At 37.3% G+C, this 12222-nt stretch overlaps 1 protein-coding gene across 1 annotated transcript; it reads right to left on the reverse strand.

Annotated features, from left to right (window-relative positions):
• Positions 1-1618: 1618 nt before the first annotated feature.
• LOC148069359 (calpain-2 catalytic subunit-like) lies at positions 1619-11891 on the reverse strand. The gene is made up of 20 exons (XM_087802129.1): positions 11614-11891; positions 11209-11278; positions 9885-10003; positions 9689-9822; positions 8223-8391; positions 8071-8154; positions 7727-7812; positions 7386-7460; positions 6211-6371; positions 5949-6130; positions 5602-5813; positions 5498-5534; positions 5372-5437; positions 4687-4744; positions 4541-4605; positions 3616-3684; positions 3462-3540; positions 2295-2411; positions 2134-2192; positions 1619-2059 (listed from the first exon to the last, which is right to left on the reverse strand). Exons 1-20 carry the CDS (start codon positions 11848-11850, stop codon positions 2033-2035), a joined length of 2106 nt encoding a protein of 701 aa, XP_087658255.1. The 5' UTR covers positions 11851-11891; the 3' UTR covers positions 1619-2032.
• Positions 11892-12222: the final 331 nt, after the last annotated feature.

Here is a 12222-nt window from a genome sequence, read left to right on the forward strand (position 1 = left end):
GACGTGGGTAACTTGTTTTGGCTTGAAAATGCGTCAAGTTTACTCGATTTACCTTTTCTTTTGTGTCAAAGCAACTTTTAAACGACGTTTGTACAATTTAATAGTGATTAAATGTTGACCTTCTTATCATAAAAAATGAATGAGAGAGTTTAACTGTACATTTTCATATATCCACTACCCTTTTCTTGTTATGCTAAATATATCATAAGAGCAAAAATACGACCTATTAAATATGCTTTAAATATAAGTAAAGAATTCCATATGATGGAGTCAAGGGTTTTTGGTTCTGTATAAAGCAAATACTTTATGTTTGGGCTCATGCTAACCAAGCTAAAACTTGTAATTGCTAGTTAGCATCGAACAGAATGTTTGAACCGCTTTATTGGCTGTAATTGTAAAGTATATTAACAACATGTTATTTTTCACTTTTTGTCTTCTTAAGGAGACTATCGTGCACAAAGGGTGGTATAATCCAAATAAAAATAAACACAATAGTAATACAATAGAATAATATACGAATAAAATAGAAATAAAACAGAACAATATACATTTAAACAGTGTAAAAACGGCAAAGAGCAATCTATAATGAAATAATAATAATCTACCATAAGTATGTAGCGGAGAAATAAGATTAAATAAATGGGCTTTTCTGAATCAGACCAATAGCTCATGACTTATTTTTTCAAAACCTTGCCATTGTGTACTGGAATAAACTGGGCTGGTCTGGTGACAGAGAGAGGGATGGTGTTGAGTCAATTGTTTTTAAGACGGTGTTGAGCAAATATTTTCTACAAGTTGGTTAAAATAATCTAAATTAATTGATTCAAATGAATCAAAACAAATCATGTCTTTTCCCTGAACAAAAAGACTGTTTTTTAGTAAAATTAACCCTTTTTTTATTGTGCGTAGTAGAGGTGTGTAGTGTCTCATCAATGTCAGAATGAAAGAAAAGAAAATGATGTAAAGGAAGAGTGGATTGGAGAGTACACTCTTTTGCACTTCACTTTTAACTCTTCTTTTTTTTAACTTCTCATGGTTGGTTCTGCAAAAGAGTTCCCGATATTTATTTAAGTCAAGTCAAATGATTCAATACATTTAATTATCATCCAGCCCTAAAAACTCCTAAATCTTGTGAACTGTGGGACAAATACCGTGTGCCGAACATGTGGATGTTACGTTCAGATTTCACCTGAACCGCTGTTAAAGAAGGAAACAGATTTACTCTTTAACTTGAGATTATAAAAATATAAAAGGCTATAACAGAAACGTACTGTTCTTGCTGTAACATCTACACCACATTATAAAATGAAATATGATGCCGTTCACGCCACTGACGACGCTGTATGACAAAGGGGACCGGTTCTTACATTTACAAATGTATAAAAACAAATGATTCAACTAAAACATAAGACTTAAAAAAGGCTTTAATTCAAAGCTGGACACTGAAAAAAAACTATTTACATTTTTACTTTTCAATGTACAATCTCTCAGCTACGGTAGCCATTTTGATTTCTGATCTTGTTGATTCATTTTTTATGTGAATATTGTTATAAAAAAAAGCTGCCTTTTAAAGATTCATGATCTGTGTTCAAACTGGAGGCAGAGAGACTGGACAGGATCAAGAATGACAATAGATGTATTTATTATTATATAGACAAACAAGAAGATGTATCATGACAGAAGCAGTTAATAATTATTGTCTGATAGTTCTTGACTGTTTCCCAACAAAACAACAAACACTACAATCTGATCGACTTCGCAGACTCTGTAAATAATTCCTTATCTTTTACACTACCTCTCTCTCTTAAGAATTTCCTCTAAAACCACCACAAAACTTCTACATTTGTACCAAAGAAAATTGACACTTAAGTGATGAGATAATCATTTATATATAATTCAAACTAAATTTTCAAACCCTTAAAGCTTCATGTAGGCTGAATAAGTTGCTAGCAAAGATCACCAGAAAGATAAATGCAGGACCCGCAGGAACGTCTTTTTTTAATGATCCCAGCTTTTCTACATTACTTTTCTACTAGCATACCATTGCCAGCTCCAGCCACTGTGGAAGAAAAAAAAACTGATGTAAAATGTATGATATATATCTCTCTATATATATATTTTAATGTATCGTACCTCCATATAGGACAACTCTATTTCACCGTGGCCGTCCTTGTCCAACGTCTCGAAGGTTTCTGTTTGAAGCCATTGTTAGCTTTTGAGCTTCCTCGTGTAACTAAAGTGCTATATAACATGAACGTGTTTCCGTTGTGGAAATATACATAAGACAAACTCACTGAAGAGCGACTCCAGTCGGATCAAGCAGCACACGAAACTGTCGAAATCAATGCTGGCAGCGCAGTCGCTGTAGCGGGCCACTATTACCTGATGCAGCGGGTTGTTGAGAGAGAAACCTGCGTGGAATCAATAGAAGCGATTGGACGTCAGAGCCACACAAAATATATAAAAGGATACCTGGATTATAAGATTTGCTAAGTGTAAGAGTACAGAATCATTATATTTGCAAAGCTAAAGCTTACAAAAAAAGTCAAATTGGATAATAAAAAAAAATCTATTCCCAACACAATATGACAAATCATTTATTTAATTAGTTTTTAATCTCAATGAGAACTACGTGAGTCCATTATATACATTATATGTGAAAATACATTTTAATTTCAGAAAAATATATATATATATAAAAAAAAGAAAATCTGTTTAATCAATTCTCATGTCCTTTCTGTTATTTTATATATCCCTTAAATATCTATACATTCAAACTAGAGGCCCGGGGGGAAATTGGGCTCCCAATTCATTTTATGTGGCCCACTGGAATTCAGTTCAATTCCCTGAGATTCTGAGAAGATTTAGCACTTTTATTCCTCTAGCTCATATCTAAATTATAAAAAGAACAAAGTGCAAGGTAATAACACAAAGAAAAGGTACAAAGATGCAATGATTAACATAGATTCTTTCTCCGCTCCTGACCCAAAACTCAGAGTTATACAATCTCTAATAGCAGAAGGAATGAAAGAGTCCCTGAGTCTATTAGTGTTGCATCTGGGGAGGAGCCTTCATGCAATTAGTTCACGTGCGTCTTAGTTGTTATTTATAACTAATCTGACAAACATGATAATAATAATAATGTTCCTTATTTCCGTTATAAAAATAATAATAGTATCCCTTGTGTTGTCTCTGGTTCCAGGTGTAGGACCTCCCTGCTTTCCAGAAATACATATGCAGTGGTGGAAGTCGTTCACCTTGACCCAGAGGCAACACAAGTGACACCTGAAACACATTTGTTTTTGGGCTTTTGGGCAATGTCCTGTATCAGTTTACTCTCATACAGATCTTTTTACTAGCTCATATTTTGTGGTATTGCAGCATATAACATATTATTCATCAACTTATTCATCGACAGTCTCTAAATATTAAGATGGAAATACTGTTAGCCAAGGCCTCACCAGCTTCTTCAATTGCCGTACGCATCTCGATGGCGCTCATACATCCACTCTGGTCCATGTCTTTAGCCTTGTACAAGTCCTTGAGACGATATTAAACACACATTTTAGATTCACTATCAACTGTCTCGGTGTTGAGTTTAAAACGTATGCATACCAAGTATTTTTCAATCTTGGTCCACAGAATCTTGAATTCTACCAGCCCCAGTTTTCCTGTCCCATCTTCCTAGTACAGAAAGAGTTAAGGAAGATTTGTTGGTTATGATGATGGCAATAAGTCCTTTCTTTTGTGGGCTCAGTCCAGACTTCATGAAAAACGTCCATGTAGTGTTTTGTGTAGTCAAAGGCACATTTTAGATGGTATTATGTGCTTACTTTATGGAGTATGCAGGTTTAACTTTGCCTTTTTTTAGTAATTACAAATACAAAAGTATCTCTAATGTTTAATGTTCTGTTTTAACGTATATTTTGAATGATATCATAGAGGTAAAATATAAAATCCAAACTAAAATAACAAGCAATTAAAGCAAAAAAACATGCCTAAACTGTGTCATACTGTTTAGATAAGTATGCCATCTGTCTTTTCTTAGAACACATTCCTTCCTCATGCCAGCTCATCTGCTCACCAACAGTGGAATTCACATCAGCGGTAAGAACATGAACCTTTTCTTCTATGTAATCTGAACAATTTAAATTTTTCTTAATTTTCCTTTTAACTGAAGTTGGTTTATTACCAAATTAGCTCTTGAATTATAAGTGAATACCAAACGCAATTATCAAAATCTTGAACAAAACTAATGCTGAAATAAAAGATCTATAGAAATATATTATTAAATGTAGATTGTCTACAAAATCTAAATGATTAGATATCAGATATTGGCAATAGCTCGAGTTTTACCTAATACATTATGGTTGTATTGCATTGATGTCAAGTCATAGATTGAGTTCTTTGGTTCATATTGTTTTCTATCAGTGGAACCTTGACTTTGCTGGGTAATAGAAGCATTCATCTGATTGATACTTCTGTTAATATCAAGGAAGTAGTTCTTTGTTTGCAGCTATAAGACAGCAGTGAAGGATACATCCAACAGGTTGACCATGTTGCGGCAGGTTGTGATGCTGAAATTGCCGGTTTTGATGTCTGTACCTGGAAAAGACAAATTCTCAAATTCACATTAGGTTTTTTTTTTTCTTTTTTTTGTCGGAAGAAATCAAAGGCGTCTCTCACGTCTTCCTATAACTCGGTTGAGGATTCTTTCCAGCTCGAACGCCGAAATCTCCACATCCTGAGAAACACAGTAACTGTTTAAGCATGAACCTAAACAATAGAAGCAAAACAATACAATCCAGGACAAGCTGCAAACTCGTACAGATGTTTTCCCTGAACATCTAACTGCCACGTTTATTGAGATGTAATACTAAAGGTTTGGCAATCTTCTGAAGAAATCCATCCCTTCCTTAATACTTTTTTATTGTAGTTTAAATGAGAAATGAGTAGAGGTTTATATCCATGAAGTCAAACCAGACCTGCTTTTAACCCTTTGTCTAAATAGCCAGCACAGAAAAAATGTTGCCACATTTATGTCTTAGCTTTGCACAATGATGTAGCTAAATAACTTCTTCAAGCAACAGTAACTAAAAATCTCTTATTCTTTTTCCGTGTTAATATTTTCTGTATTGATCTATGTGCTCTCTAGATATTACTTTGCCTAGAGAATCCGTCCGTAAAGTGTCATGTGACCTAAGAATGGATTTAAAACAGTGGGTCAAAGACAGTATTTTATTATGACTGAAGTTACAAGGACGATAAAATCATATAGAGAGTTTGCAGTTTCACACCCAGAAACAACATTATGAATCTTAGATGTTGTGGCTTTAACTAGCCACAATGTTACATTGATGAAGTTACTCACATGTCCAGCCAGTTGTCCGAATAGGGACTTAAATCTGTCGCTTATGTCATCTTTGTCGATTTCAATCTAGAAATAAAATTGTGAAAAGTTATTCTCATTCGTAGAGTTAGTGATAGATGTTATTACCTCTTCCACTCTACATTCAACTGGATTATCAATTTCCCTACAAAAAAAAAGTTACAGGTTAGATTATGGCGTCTGGTCAAACGTGCAAACTTTAGTGCTCGTACTCGAAGCCGGCCTGTTTCTCAGTGAACACCCTGACGTAGAAGTCGCCGTTCTTTTGAGGATCGAATGTGGACGGGACGATGAGGTATTCTCCGGGCGGCAGGGTGAACCGGGTACTGACTTCTCGCAGGTTGATAAAGGTCTCAGAGCGAGCGGCGGCCCGGTTGGTGAGGAAGTAATTTTCGTCCAGGTGCACGTTCTTTCTACCTGAATACTAGCGGATTTCAAAAGAAAACATTATAAAGCCCTTTTTTTTCCCTTCAAGGGACATTTAGGATTCCTTTACCTCCTCGGGCAGCTAGAATGAGAGAATGGCATAAATAAGAATCCGAATGTTTTAAAATGAGACATGCGCTCTCACATCATAGATGGCGTAGCCGATCGTTTCCATGTCCTCTCCCATCTTCCTCCTGCGACGCTTGTTCTTCTGCATCAGTCCCACGATGACCGTGCAGGAATCTTCGCCATCATAGGGATCGTCATCCACTTCTTGTAGATTTATGATAAACTGTGGATTGGTCCAGAAGGTCCCTGGACAACAAAACAAACAGAGGAACTGAAGTACAGCTCGAGTTCAGATGTCTAAAAAAAAATAGAGTTCAGATCAGTACTTGGAAAGTTTCTGCAGCCGCCGGCCGTAGCTCCTCTCCTCCATGTTTCGTCGAAGTCTCTCTGCGACCAGCATTTCATGTCGTCATCGGCGAGTGCGTCGGGAGTCAGATTGCAGATCTCCAGCTGGGAATATTGTCTTAGGAAATCGTCGAAGGACATCCTGGTGCATAGACAGAGACCAATCAATACATTTGATTTATTCCCGAATTTGCGTGTTCATTACTTAGAAATTTATTTTATTTTAATGTATTTTGTCCAATTATACTTCACTATCCAACTTGTGTGGATTAATGGTGATATACGTTCAAAACTACACCTGATAAAAAAAAATTTTACAACAAAAAGGAGCATTACACATTACTAACAAAGCTAGATATGTGATTATAATGGTGCATTATTGGGGTTGTTTTAGAATTTAAACACCTGTTTTTATTACAGAACAATGCAAATCATGCTTAAAGTAAAAAAATTAAACATTACTAAACACTGTGCGTAGGTTTTTCATAGAGTTGGAGAGTTGGTATGAGTTGAGAGAGGATACAAATTTGTGTTAGCAAAGTTAAAAAACAAGTTTAAAAGAAAAGTTTTTAATTTAAATTGTATTGATCTTAAAGGTAAACAAAGCATTTATATGTATATATTATATCTATGTTGTAGCTCAAGTTGTATCATAGGTGGGGATTCATATAAATATATGCATATACATTTTTAGCCAGCAGTAGGAGGATGACACGCCTTTGGTGCTGATACCGGAGTAAATATCTCGCGAATATTACGTTTCTCATATTTCTTGGTCCAAACTTGCAAAACGTGTTGCCAGCAGGTGATGATAGAGTTCCTACAACTGGTTGCAATCATCGTTAAATAGTAGCAAAAGAAGAAGCTGTCGTGTCATTTCCTGTTAGGGCGTAGCAGCAGTGTTTGAGACATACTATCCTGTCTAGAATTTGCGTATGAGTTAAAACGTACACTATCCTGATGCATACTAACCGCCAGTGCACTAAGAGAAGTTTGAGACACAGCACTGGTTTTCTGCTCCTGATGATGTTTAGAAAGTGTGATACTAATTTTGCTAATATAAACTGATATAGCATATCACAGCACACTGAGGAAACTTCTAGTAGTCAATGTTAGTGATGGGGCTTCTAGTTGTAACGTTGGGGTGTGTCTTTACCAAAACTCGCCATCTTCTGATTTGCATCGGAGCTCCTCTCTGTCCTCGTCGCTCACATAGTTCCACTCGGCGGAACTTAAAGACACACAAGCCACAGAGCAGCCAGATGAAAAAATGCATTCTTAAACACTGAGTCAACAGTGTTGTGATCTTGTGATCTTGGCACGATTCATGACCACGCCTCCACACCTCGAACTGCCAACCTATTTGTTTCAGGAAATTCCATGAAACCCAATGGGCGTTGGGTTATCCAGGCACACAGTCAAAATCAAGTATGCAACTTATTGTTTAAGCGAGTTTGTGTTTTGTTAGAAAATGTTGCATATTTGAGTTTTGCTCACTTATCACTCCAGGCGCCATTCCACTCCACCTGACCCCAGGGGTTACGAATCCTGACGAGACGCTCTTCGCGTCCTCTGTATTCCACCTGACACACACAAAGTAATAGTGAGCAAAAAGTGTGTTTTGAAAATTAAATAAACTTAAAGAAATACCATGATACATGACAAATACAACAGGGAAAGATTTATATTGATAAGGGGACAATAAGTCATAGAAAAATAATGCACTATTATGGAAAAAAGCACATATTAAAACACAGTATTTTGATATAAAACAACATTTTTGGACAATACCTTTTTTTAAAACACGCAAAAGTAATCGACCATACTTAAGTTCACGCTACCTTCTTAGCTCCAGTCAGGGAGTAGGCATGTCCTTTCACCAGCTTACGGTGGGTGACGGCTTCAGAGTCGCTTGCATTGGTGATCTAAGTCACGGAAAAAATATGCTCACATCAACCATCATTTAAATATAAAGAAAGTATGTCACACTTGCATTTATCGAGCATCCCAGCAGTGAACCTCTTTCTAAGGCCTTCGCCATGATTTGGAAGAGATGGGGGTCTGCTCGATCCAGATTATATCTTTCTGCAATCCCACCGGTGAAGTCCTCGAACCCCTCAGTAGTGCTTCCCCCAGAAAGTGCCTCGTAACATCCGTTAAGCCTGAAATGTAAGACATAAGAATGATCTTTTATAAATTAAGGATTATATGATTTATTTCAATACAAACATGTTGGGTTAAGGGACATAATGTTGTGTATAGAGGGACTACAAATGTCAAGCAAGCATGTGACCTAAAGCTTCTCTCTAATTGGTTTCTTTTTGAGTTTTTTGCCCTTTGTTTAATTTAATCTTTAATGGCAAATAATGTTAAAACCCAACTTTCCTGACTTACTCACACATTTCCAATGTCGAACTCTTCCTCTCCAAGATCCAGTAGATCTAGTCATAATGATGTTCTAAAGTTATTACTTTATAAAGTTCTCCCCGTCTGAAACCTCGGCGAACGAGAGATTATGAGTCCATATCTAATCCATAACCATATAATAATCCAATATTTTATCTCCAGAAAGACATTTCAGTCGGCGGGGCTTAATAGATATATTTTTTAATGTAAATATTTCAATAAATAGAGAGTTTTGTACAAACAGTCACATACTGATGAGTACCTGGTTGTTGTTTTGACAAAGACATGTCTTCTAGTAAAACACTGCTGTTTCCTTCAACTGAGAAAAATCTCTAAATTTAGGAAAATGATCTCACAAAACCATCTGGAGCTTAAAATCCATGCGTTTGTGTCTTCTCGTTTAGACTATTGTAACAGTTTATTTCCATGTCTAAACAAGAAGGAGCTGTCTCTCCTGCAGTTAATACAAAACTCTGCAGCGAGTATTCTGACTCGCCCTAGTAGGAGAACTCACATTTCCCCCGAACTTTAAAACTCAATTCTAAAATTCTGGTTCCTACTTTCAGATCTATTCGTGGTCAGGCTCCACCTTACATCAGTGATCTGATCCAGCCTTACACCCCAGCTCGGGCTCTGAGGTCTGTGGATCAGAATCTACTGATGGTTCCTGAACACGGTTCAGGACCAGAGGAGAGAAATCCTTCCAGGCTGTTGCTCCTAAGCTTTGGAACGATCTTCCTCTCCCTCTGTTTTTGATGGATCTACTGACTCCTTCAAGATGTTTTGGGTTTTTTTTTTTAGATTTTCTGGGACTCTTGTGTGTGTCTTGTGTGTCTTGGCCTTTTAAAGTATATATTATAACTGTGTATGGTTTTTGATTGTTAGAGTGCTTTTTGACCCTGGTCTAGAAAGGCGCTTTACAAATAACATTTACTTTCTCACTTACTTACAAAGAGGTCCAAGATCCATTTAAGAGACACTTAAATCAATGTCATTTAACCTTAAAAAAAAAGGTATTTGGATTGGCTATGCACAGCCTTTTAACGTTCTTACTTGGCATACGCTTTCTCCAATAATGCAGTCCAGTACTCAGCGTTGGTCTCGGAGTGAACAAACAGCAGCTCACCATCCCTGGTTGGCAAACGGTCGTCCACAACGACATCCACCCACTCACCAAACTGCCAGAACTGTTAGAAAAAAAATGGTCAGTAAAATCCAACATATTTAAGTTTTCTGCTGATGACAATACCTCAAAGTGAAAAATGCCGGCGTATTCCTCGTCAAAGCTTTGACAGTGCGGTACAACACGATGCAGAACCTTCTTATTAAGAGTCAGGGAGGCAATCGCAGCCAGAAGCCAGCAGTCACCTGAAGACAAACAGAGGTGAGTCAGATCTTCTTCTAACCCGGGCCACATATTCTATTGTAGACAAACCAATAGTTATGTGTCAAAGGTGTAGCAACCATTTTATTATTATTCCATCATGCAGCATGCTCAACATTCAAACATCATTTTTTTTCTTCTTTTCTGTGAAAAGTGATGTCAGTCAGTACACGATCTGGGAAATCTGAGCATGTGCAATGACATATTTCGATCCTATGTTTCGATCCTATGAGACTCGAGACAATACATCCTCGGCTATATGAATCAAATTAAAGTTTTTAAATGCAACACACATGCATACAAATGGATCGCTGTGGATTCCCGTGATCGTGAAGTGCGTTATATAGTACTCCGTTTTTTGTCCTATCGGTTTAAAGCATGGCAAATCCAAACAGGCCATTGCGATTTCCCAGATCTAGTACTGACCGTGTCAAAAGTAGCATGGTCAGGAAATACATTAGCCTCTTCCATAAACAGATTATGTATTTGAAATTGAATCCAGTTTTTGTGATGTTACAAAGCACTAAACTCTTTGTGACTGATGAAACAACTTCAAAGTGATATTCATCCGTACATCAAAACATATGCTAGAGCTTCATTTAGTCTGTCACTGGGTGTGCCCACTGACAAACCAGTTTAACTGAATCTTTGGAACCGGGAGATGCACTAGGTGTTCGATGAGTCCTGGATGGATGTCTTTGGCTCTCTGAGCTGTTGAGGAACCTCGAATCTTCACCTGGGCTTTTTATGGTCATGTCAGTCTAATGCAAACTCAACTGAACCTCAGTTAACATCTTCGGCTATCTGCACCAAAACTCTGCAAACCCTTGAAACTCAAAAGTACAGTTACAACTACTGGCTGTGAAACTATGTGATCATTGGCTGCTTCGTTGAGTTCTACATGTCATTCTGAAAAGGGTCTTGTGTCTGAAATCCTCCAAAAACCGTACTCTGAATGCTTTGTTTTGTTGATACCTGTTGCACCTGTACAAGCAGTTTGTTGTGTACAGTGAATCATACCTTTTGTCATAAGATCTGAAGAATGTATATTCGCTGTAAAAAGCTCTTCAAATCTTCTTCTAAGGTAATCTACGAGTTATTTAAATTCCTTCCAAAGTAGTCAGGCAACCACGTCAAACTTGATATACATCATCAGTTTTCAGACATATGTGTGTTTTATGTCTCTTACCGAGGGCTCCTTGGCAAATGTCAGTCCTGTTGGCATCTTCTGCAATAAATTGAGGCCTGCCCGACAATTCCTAAAGACGAAAGATGTGACTTCAATTAATGCAGCTCACAAACCCACAACCCGCACCATCTCTTAAAATGATCAATTTTGATCTTTCCTTTGGGGAACCAAATGTGGTTATGTACCAGTACAAACCAGCAGTTCTCATTTGAATAACTTCTGGGTGAGGTCACACCCAAACATGTAAATATAAAGCCAATTCATTCTAAAGCACCATCAATGTATTGTTTTGTTTCCTTTCTTAAATAATTAAATATTAGTATTTTGTAGATGAGCAGCTTCACCATGGAAACCGACTCTAGTGGTGACAGTACACCTGTAACTGTGGTCACTATGAGTACTCACCCCGGGTCTCTTCCACTCAATGCCCCTGACCTTGTAAGAACCAGGTCCAAGCTCTTTGAAGCCCAATGAAGAAGGCAGTGGCTCAAAGCAGTCATCCTCAAAGAGCCGTCCCATATCCAGGCAGCTTCTTTTAATCGCCTCATAATCCTGGTTGAGGTATTTCACCGCATGATCATTGTTTCCGATCCCACTGGATCTTTCTCTCTTGTGCTGGAGGCTTGCAGCAATGCCAGACATTTTGGAGAGGCTTGTGAGACAAGTCTGCTTCCCTCGATGAACAACAGGTTGTGTGCACCAGGAGGCAGTTTTCTCTTTAAGTCACACCCCTTATGTTCTTTTACAAACGGCGCAGGCTGCCTTCCTGTCTGTCCGGGTCCTCCTCCTAACCAGCTGCAAACAAGGTTCAAAACTCAAATTGTATAAATAGGGATATTAATAAAATGAAGCTGGGTTTGTAATATACTTTATTTTATTAAAATATTTAACATTATGTGCAATGAATGAATTGTTTGCATGAAAAAAAGAAGATTTAGAGGATTTTTTTTTTTTCATTTTGGCTGACAAGAACTACTAAATTCATGAGAAGAAGTATTCAGAAGATTATATTCA

This window comes from Callionymus lyra, chromosome 11, assembly GCF_982586985.1.
Source record: "Callionymus lyra chromosome 11, fCalLyr1.hap1.1, whole genome shotgun sequence".
Taxonomy (NCBI): Eukaryota; Metazoa; Chordata; class Actinopteri; order Syngnathiformes; family Callionymidae; genus Callionymus; species Callionymus lyra.